Below are 10,000 nucleotides of genomic sequence, written 5' to 3' on the forward strand. Positions count from 1 at the left end.
GATGGAGATATGAGAGAGATGGAGGGAGAGAGAGAGAGAGAGAATGTGTGTTTGAGCGAGAGAAAGAGAGAGAGAATGTGGATTCTGGATCTGCGTGTTGGAGAAGTCCCCTGGAGACAGGAGAGTGGCTGTGCTTGGCTGAGATTAATGTTGAGTTGATTTCACTCTCTTTCTCTCTCTCACTCTCTCTCTCTCTCTCTCCCCACTCTCCCCTCTCTTTTGCTCCCTCACTCCCTCTCTCCCTTTCTTCCCCTTGTTTACCCTCACCACCTCTCTCCCTCTGTTACTCTCTCTTCCTCTCTCTTCTCTCCCTTTCTGTTTGTTTCTCTTCCTCCCTCTTTTTTCTGCCTGTCTTTTACTCTCTCCAAGTTGAATCCTTAGTTGTTTAATTAGCATGCCTGTTCAGACACAGCGTAGCCAAAACCAGTGTTTACAATAAAATAATATACTCAGAGTAATGACAGAAAAGGAACGCAATGAGATCAAAGCGCTTTCACAGTCATTGTTTCATTGTGGCTGTGTGTCCTTCCAAACTGTTTTCACTGGAGCCGGTGGAGATGCAGTGGCTGTTTTCACTGGAGCCGGTGGAGATGCAGTGGCTGCTGGTTAAGTAGGAGGGCGTGTGGGAGAGAGGCAGTCATTCATTACACTGAGAGGCTCCAGCTCCATTTATTATGCTGAGAGGCTCCAGCTCCAGTCCTCTCCTCCTGCTTCCTGTAGTCTTTCCCTGTGGACTCCTCCTGTGGAGTCTGTCTCCTGTAGCCTGGTCCTGTGTTCTTCTACTGCGGCGTATGTCTGTAGCCTCCTCCTGTGGACTCCTCCTGTGGTGTATGTCTGTAGCATCCTCCTGTGGACTCCTCCTGTGGTGTATGTCTGTGGACTCCTCCTGTGGTGTATGTCTGTGGACTCCTCCTGTGGTGTATGTCTGTAGCATCCTCCTGTGGACTCCTCCTGTGGTGTATGTCTGTGGACTCCTCCTGTGGTGTATGTCTGTGGACTCCTCCTGTGGTGTATGTCTGTAGCCTCCTCCTGTAGCCTGGTCCTGTAGCATTGTCCCCTGGTGCCTGGCCGTGTCAGGGTGATGAGCCAGAGAGAGAAGAGAGCCGTACTGTAGCCTGTCAGGGGACGTCTTACACCTCTGACATTGACGCTAATGCAGCTGCAGTGACTGCACTAGGCTACCTGCACCCCAATCAGGCAGAATAAATCAACTGCCGAGTTCCCTGAGGTGTCAGCTATTGGCCAACCGATAGCTTGTTGTGGAGGAGAGGGTTTGATTTGTTTGTTTGTTTTTGTGTGTATATGTGTTTGTGTTTGTGTATGTGTAGGGGTGGTGCGTTTGTGTGTGTGCTACTGTGAGAGAATATGTGTGTGTGTGAGCCAGTGTGTGGGTAAGCTGGTTTGTGTACATTTGTGCTTGTGTGCTTGTATGCACTGGTGTGTGTGGTGTGTGTGTGTGTGTGTGTGTGTGTGTGTGTGTGATTGTCAGAGGAAGCATTGGAGTACACCTCTATGAGTGGATCTGATAGAGCCATAGCATAGCGTTAAATCCCTAGAGGGGAAAGGAAATATAATTAATCCAGAAAAAGGGAAATAAGCCTATGAGGCCTTTCCTCCCCTCCTCTCCCCTCATCTTCTCCTCACTCCTCCTCTCCTTTCCTCTCCTCCTCTTCTTTCTCTCCATCACTCTCTTCCACTGATGTTTAAATCCTTTTTTCTGCCGAGACGGGCGCTTTGGCTGTTTAATCCCGTCTGTTACTGATCCCCTCTGAACAGGCAAGAGGCAGCAGGCGCTCCTCTCTCTCTCTCTCTCTCTCTCTCTCCCTCTCTCTCTCTCTCTCTCTCTCTCTGGTGCCTTCAATCAACCTCCCTCGTTGTTTTTTTGACGTTCTGCTCACGGCACACCTTCCCTGATAAACTGTCACCCTCATTTCTCTTAATTAATTTGAGGAATGAAAGCTAGACGTCCTTTTTTCCCCTTTTTTCTTTTTTTCCTTTTGAAAAGCAGCAGTCCGTGTGCCTGGCCTGTCAAGTGCCTCGTGGAGGAGAGGATCCAGACTGCCAATGTGAAACAAACTGAAAAATACGAAATGTTGTGGAATATTTTCATACTAAGTTTTATAATGAAATTGTTTTTAACCAAGGCTTTTGAGAGTCAGTGAGTGAGTGAATGAATGAATTAATTAATTAATGAATGAATGAATGAGTAAATGTCAGGTCAGTGTCAGGTTGAGAGTGAGTTACAGGAGTGAGTGAGTGTGTGCGTGAGTGTGTGTGAGCAAGTGAATGAATGAGTGAGACTAGAAGAGAAGAGTATAAGACTGAGTGTGAATTAAAGAGTTAGAGAATGAGTAAATTATATTGTGAATGTGTGACTTAGTGATATAGTGTCCCCATGGAAACTTTAGGAGCTCTTCTTTGCCTCATGCACAAGAGATAAGCTGTCAGGGAGAGTAAGGACTGGAGAAAGGAGTAGAGAGAGGGGGAGAGAAAGAAAGAGAGAGAGAAAAGGAGAAGGAGAGAGAGACTTTTGAAAAAAAATGTATTACAGTCTTAAAAATATACAAAACACTTCAAGAACGATTTGTCACAATATACAAAATGAGGAAAAAAAATTAAAAAATCAAGTGCAAAATGAAAAAAAACATGCTTTTATTTAAAGGATCAGGAATTCTCCAAGAAATGCACAAACTACAATTTATCGTCTACAACCACACACAACACACTATTGTGACACCATGTTTGCTCATATGATTCAAGAGCATTTCATTGCTTTATAAGAACAAAAATCTGGAAGCCAAAGTGTACAACATGCCAGACAACACACAAAGAAGTGCACAAGTCAGCTGTAACCTTTTGTATACTTTCACAGTACATAGTATGTCACAGTACTCTAATGGTGTTCATAAAATCAGGACTAAAACCAAAAGCTGCCAGAGCACTCCACAAATAGTTGTGTTCTACACTGTCAAAAGTTTTTTTTGGTCAATAGACACCAGACCAAATTGCAGGTTAAACAGCTTACCTATATCAAAGACAGCTCTGATAAATGAAATATTATTTTGAATCTACCTGTTAATCTGGTCAGGGTGCATTAACTGCTCCAAAACTTGTCTCAGTCTGATCGCCGGATGCTTTCGAGAGCAATTCATATTCAGCGCAAAGGATTGACACAGGTCTCCATGATCTTATATTGTTCATGTCACCTTTTTAAGATGGCGGAGTGAGGGTTACTCTTCAGCAGCTCAGTGGCCCTTAGCAAGACTGACTGTACTCTATCTCTAGAACGAATAATCATGGATACATCTTTTTTGCCCATTCTTTTCTCCTAGAGTAGTAGAAAAAGACTTTAGATGGTGCATCCATCAGCTCCTCACTTTGAAAGCGGGAACGGAACGGAGCTCCCTGAGCTGTCAGCCAATGAGGTTTTTTTTTATTTTAGCGTTAGGATTTTCAGTGTTCTGAATTCAGTGTTCAAAGTCTGATTGTTCTGTTTGGTCTGCTAAATTCAAAGTTTGTCTAAAAAAAACAAGCTGAAATAATAGAGCAGTTTCTAAACAGACTAAGTTGGTGTTTTAAACTGTCCAGTCTTGCCAACGACAAAAAGTTATTATAAGAATGAACAAATGTAGACTTTCTGTGCGCTGTGAAAGTTTCTCCAAATGCAGACGAGGTCATTTGAGTTTGTTGTCTCTATGAGCTGTCTGCGTGACGGCATCTGCGGCTCGACGTGATTCCTGTCGATTGTATGTTCAGTGCCGTTAAAAGGTCCTCCAAGGAATTACACTTCCTCAGATTCACAACTACAGTACATATAGCATTATCTAAAGTATGTGCATAAACACAAATAAACAGAGTGAAATTATTCTCAAATTAAGCTCTGAGTACCCTTCACCTTGGCTTGGTAGGAAATAAAAGTAAAAGTCCAGGAAAACAGAATAATTACCCCACCGCTATTGGACTGTTGTGACTGTTGATAGACAGGCCATCAGACTCTCTTGCGCAGACAGCTGCATTGTCAGTGTGTTTCTTGAGCCAATAGTACTAATCTAATCTATTTGGTCTGATCGGTACAATACAGCTCTCTTACGTCTTGCTCTGGCCCAAAGAAATAACAGAATTTCAACCATAATACAAATGAAAATAATGCATAAGAGTTGTGCACAGTAGCGACATTTAGTCATTTAGCAGACGCTTTTTTCCAAAGGAGCATCATAAAACACAGAAAATTAGGCTTTAACAAGACGTTAAGCTTGGTCAGAATTTTCTTCAGACATTAAACTTTCTGCTCAGTAAAGCTGCCCTTGCTCCAAAAAATACTCATCGGTTCAATATCAGGGAAACAGCCATGAATGCAGACATTTTTCTTGTGTTTTGTTTCTTTCAGAAACGATTTTATATCATCCACGCTGTCACTGCGACAAACCCGCTCTGATGTAAGCCACTGGTTACACTACAGTCAGAAAAATCGCTCTCACTCTCATTATCCGTTGCACTTAGATCAATGAGACCATCGCTCTTTTTAGTTTCTGTTTGTTTTCTATTTCTGTTCTTTAAAAACACTTTCCTCCATTTCCATGAAGGAAGTTTCATTGACATCTGGACAGGCCAGAACCTGATCACCGTTGACTACGGAATCATTGCTACTCCGTGAGTCGTCTGTAACTTTCAGGCTTGGCGTTTTCCACTGAGTTTCCCCCAGCTGATGTAGCAGAACTGCCTTCCCCATTAACAGGCTTGTCATTCGGGGTTGCCCCCTGTCATTCCTTTCAGTAAATCTGACACATCTGCCATTGTTTTTTCCCCGGGGCACATTTACCAGCACTGGATGTGCCGGGGGCTGCATCCCCAGCACTAGGCCCTCCGGTCTCCGCAGACTGCTCCTCTCCCACAGTACTGTGTTTACATTATGTCTGTTCGCATGACCTGATTTCACCCTTTTTTTCCTGTACGAGATGTCCAGTTTGGCCAAAAAACAAAACACTTTATACCACCTGTTGTTGCATCGACAACATAATTAGAGTTCTCCACATTCATGATTAGAGTCAAATCCAAATCATCTTTGTTATCTTTTAAGATCATATACACGAATTGCCTGAAAGACGCTACATTTTAGAAGAGGGGATTTACTTGTGATTGGTATCATCAATTAAAAAGAGTCCAATTTGCCATTACGTGATAACGTTTGTGTTAAAACCTCATCTTTAATGAATGGGGGAACATTTGATGAAGTGACTTTCTTTGATGGAGCAGAGAGAGGAAGAAAATAGGTAAAAATGCCATCCACCACTTCCCCACTTTCAATCAGATAATTTGCCAAATCAACTGTTCTTAAAACCGGAACAATCTCATTATTCACGGGGGCCACTGACCGAATGTTGTCATTCCCTACAGCTTCTCCTGCAGCCAGGAGCCAATTGCAATCCTCCTCACTGGAAGTCGACAGCCAGGAGCCAATTACAATCCTCCTCACTGGAAGTTGAGGCTATTTTAACGGCATGACGCCGCGTAAGGTGTTCAAAACTCTCCATACCTGGAACAGCCATGCTCCTAGCACAGACACTAGAAGCAGACGCCCGGGAAACACCAGAAATGACTCTTACATGCTAGTTTCACTAAACCAAGGAAAACAAAACCTTAAAGCTTAAAGGAAGAAAAACATTAAGTGGAAAGAAAAATAGATAGATAGAGCACTCGTTTCTCACTCACTCAAAACGCTCTGGCTCCGCCTACTCACTCAGTCCGTATGCTCAGAGAGAGAAGGAGAGAGAGAGAGAGAGAGAGAGAGAGAGAGAGAGTGTTGTGGATAGGGGAATGATTACACTGAGGCGTGGCGTGCCAGGTCAGAGGTCGTGTGAGTTATCATGTTTGCCCCAAATCCAGCTGACTGCTGCCACAAGCACTTTCACACAATCAGGGTGACGGAAATTAGATCAAACAGCACTCTGGATCTTCCCTCCACCCTCCCTCTCCCTCCCCCCTCTCTCTCTCCCTCTCTCTCCTCCCTCTCTCTCTCTCCTCCTCATCCCTCTCTCCCTCTCTCTCTCTCTCTCCTCCCTCTCTCCCTCCCTCTCCCTCTCTCCTCCCTCGCTCTCTCTCTCCCTCTCTCTCCCTCTCGCTCTCTCTCTCTCTGCTCTCTCCCTCTCCCTCTCCCTCTTTATCCTCCCTCTCTCTCCCTCTCTCTCCTCCCTCGCTCCCTCATTCCCTTCACGTCTCTCCTCCGTGCTGCCTCAGCTGAGGCCAGCCCCTCCTCTCCTGCTGTCATCTCTCTGCTGGAGAGAGAAGGCAAGAAAACCACAGGGAGGAAAGAAAAGAGAGAGAAGGAGAGAAAACCACAGGGAGGAAGAGAGAGAGAGAAAAAGAGGAGTAAAAAGAGGTGTGTGTGTGTGTGTGTGGGAGCGTGCCCGTGTGTGTGTGTTTGTGTGTGTGTGTGTGTGTGTGTTTGTGTGTGTGTGTGTGCGTGTGTGCGCGCGCGCACGCGTGCCCATGTGTGTGTGTGTGTTGGGGAGGTTATCTATATCTGTTTTTTGCTTGAGCTTACGGCCGCTCAGAAAGGCAAGGTGAATTGATTTAGTTGTGTGTTTTTATCTGGCACCTCAGGGGACTCAGAATGGCCTGGTGTGTGTTTTCTTTTTGTGTCCAAATGCATGAGAGAGTGTGTGAGCCTTTGTGTGTGTGAATGAAGTTTGCAAACACCCGGGGTTTTAAGCGCACGTTTACATTAGTGGTAAACGTTTCCTCGGCAACTGTCCACCCCCCCCCCCTCCCCTCACATCCCCCTCCCCCACCCCCCACCCCTCCATTCTCAGCTGAAATGTCCCCTCTGTCAGCCCCCTTCAACACCCCAGCACAACTGAAGTGGCTCCTACAGAGTGAGGCCCAAATAGCACAGAGTAACGTAGAAAAGAAGAAACCAGTGGCGGGGGAGGAATCAATAGCGGCCTCCATTAAATATCCTTATCCATTGAATCTGGCACACTTCGATCGCCTCGGAATTTCCGAGGTCTGTAGGCCAATTCATTCTGGAATACCTTGCAGAATTACAGCTTCTTAATCTTATTTTGAGGACTTGGGGATAGGGGTGGAGGGGATGATGGGTAAGAGTGGTTGTGAGGGGCAGCTGAGAGTGCATATGTGTGTGTGATTAGGGCAGTAGGCATGAGAGGGATGAGCAAACTCTTTATCTCTCTTTCACACACACACACACACACAGACACACATGATGTATAGTGCTTACACAAAATACATTGCACCGCAAGATGCATCTTCTGAACTGGGCATGTTGGCAAAGAGTGGAGCTGTAGAAGAGACTCAGCATCAGCATTCCGGAAACAGCATTCTGTGGATGGACAAGCACCACACACATACACACACTACACATGCACACACCTAGATAAACACATATCCACACTACACATTCACACACCTAGATAAACACACATCAAGAAGTACACACCTGGTGAGAAGGCACCACACACATAAACACACCCAGATTAACACACATCCACTAGTACACACCTGGTGAGAAGGGAGGGACGCAGTGTTGCTGCAGGAGCAGAGGATGTATGGATGTATAGGATCAATAACTCTTTCTGGAATGTATTTGTGTGCAAATGTAAGTGCATTTGTGTATATCCTCCTATGTGTCTGTCAGAGTCAGTGAGAGCTGAGGTGTGTGTGTGTGTGTGTGTGTGTGTGTGTGTGTGTGTGTGTGTGTGTGTGTGTGTGTGTGTGTGTGTGTGCGTGCGCTCGCACATATATCTGTCTATTATTCTCCGCGCTCAATGACAGGTGAGGAAGGATTGCTGTGTTGGAATGTAATATTTAAATAACAATTTCTGCGGAGTAGATGTGAAATTACAAATCTATACAGAATGCCCGCCAGCTCATGCATATTTAAAGTCCCTATATGGCACGCAATATAAAAAAATGTCAGAAATCTCTCTAATCCAAATATTCGGTATGAAAAGAATGGCTTAAGAGTAATAAATGTTGCCAGGGCAACGCGGCTCCCCGCTGCTCAATTACAGTGCTTAAAATTTCACCCAGAATACGTTGGCTTGTGGTCGGAGGATCCGGTGAAAATGTCACACAGAGGCTCGGCGGTGGGTTTTTAAGTGCACTCCGGTGCATGGGGGAGGCCGCTGCTGTGCCTAAGCCACTCAAACGCAGAGGCTCAAACACAGGTTTGAAATGTCATCGGGACAGCGCCGACTAACTCGCACCTCAAAATGCACTTGGGTCAGGTTAATGGAGCCGTTGCGGCACAACTTTTTCTCTCTCTCTCTCTCTTTCTCTCTCTCTCTCTCTTTCTCTGAAATATACAGGTCTGTTTTTTTTAAGAAGCAGAATTAGAGATTTGTTCAAAACACCCAGTTTCCCACACAGGAACACATTCTCCACACAAGAACCAGTTTTCCCACACAGGAACACATTCTCCACACAAGAACCCAGTTTTCCCACACAGGAAAGTGTACAGCTACTCAGTGGTCATTTAACGTCCACAAGAATATCTACGGACACCTTCCAAACAATTTGCGCTTCTGAACACCACAAGATTATAGCAACCGCACTCTTATGTCTCCAGTGTGCTTGTGGCTACTTGTGTGTACTGCATGTCTGGTGTTCTGAGGACAATGCCAGATCAGTCACCCCCTAGTTACTCATCAGACACACTCCTGAACTCCTCTTGACCTGTCTTGTCTTGCTTTTCTTCCCTCTTGTCTCTCACTTCACCCTCTCTGTCTGTCCCTTCCTGTCTCTCCATCACCTCTCAGGCTTGTAAATTCTGCGGAACCTGTCTGTAGTCCTCTCGCGCTGAACACTGAAGACAACACCACCACCACCACCACCACCTCCCTGCACCCCCACGCTATCAAGATGGCAAAGAGAGAGACGAGGAAGTGACCTCAGAACCTGTTCTATTCTATTCTAAAAAAAAAAAAAAAAAAAAAAAAAACTCTAGCTTTGGTAGCCTAGCTCCTGTCCACGTCTATTTCCTCTGTTCCCTACGGATTCTTTTTTTTCTCACGCAATCCAGCATTGAGCCTATTCCCATTCCCCCCTCCTCTTCTCTTCTCTTCTCTTCTCCTCTTTTCTTATCTATCTATCTATCTATCTATCTATCTACCTGTCTCAGTCTCTCAATCCTTCCCCACCCTTCCCTCTCTCCCTCCCTGCCTCTGGACTCTGTTGTGGACAGTGCTGTTAACTAGGACGCCCCTGTTGGGGAAGGCTTCATAGGATGTTGTTGGGGGGGGGGGGGAGGTGTGAGGTAGGGGCAGTTGGACTTGATGTATTTCTTTTTTTCTTCTCACAGACTACTGTATATGAGCTTGTTTACTAATGTGAAGGAAAGAGTTTTAAAACGCCTGTTTGTTGTCTGCAGTGATTGATTGTGGTCTCCTAGGGCAAGGTGGTAGCCATAAGCCTTCAAGTCAGAAGTTTTTTGGAGTCTGTTTATTTTTAGTTTTTTTGATTTTGAGTTTAGTTAATTTCTTGGGGATTTTATTGCGTTAGTTGTAATGGAGTGGATTATGATATATCTTTATAGTAACGGTGTCAACCTCAACAAAAAAAAGTACATGATATATATATATTATTTTTTACCATTGTAAAAATATATGAATTAACTTATGTCCTTTGACTGCAGACTCTTCAAGTACCCCTTATGAGAAAAATAAATGGGAAAAAAAGGTTACAGAGAAAAAAAAAAAGATTTAGGATCTATTTCTAATGCTGTTGCTGTGTTTGTTTTAACATGTACTATCGCCGGTTTTCTCCGATAATGTGGTTGCTTTAGAGTCTGTCACAGACTGGAGACTTCTGTGTGTTCCTGTTTTTGTTTTTATTTTTGTTTATTGTTTTTATTTTGTTTTTGGCTCACCCTTTCATCTCCCACATAGAGAGAGATGAGAGCTGACGTTTGGGTGACCTACGATTTTTTCTTTTTTTGTTTTGTTTTTCTCCTCCTTTAAAAAAAAGAAAGAAAAGGGAAATG

General features: G+C 44.5%; 1 protein-coding gene across 1 annotated transcript in view; it reads left to right on the forward strand.

Moving 5' to 3' along the window:
- The window catches only part of cdh13 (cadherin 13, H-cadherin (heart)), a 382,402-nt gene extending 372,428 nt beyond the window's left edge, over positions 1–9,974 (forward strand). Inside the window, exon 15 of the mRNA XM_031564913.2 lies at positions 8,778–9,974. Within this exon, the coding sequence (XP_031420773.1) occupies positions 8,778–8,785 (8 nt within the window). The 3' untranslated portion in view covers positions 8,786–9,974. The remainder of the gene's footprint in view (positions 1–8,777) is intronic.
- Positions 9,975–10,000: the final 26 nt, after the last annotated feature.

This window comes from Clupea harengus, chromosome 3 (genome assembly GCF_900700415.2).
Source record: "Clupea harengus chromosome 3, Ch_v2.0.2, whole genome shotgun sequence".
Taxonomy (NCBI): domain Eukaryota; kingdom Metazoa; phylum Chordata; class Actinopteri; order Clupeiformes; family Clupeidae; genus Clupea; species Clupea harengus.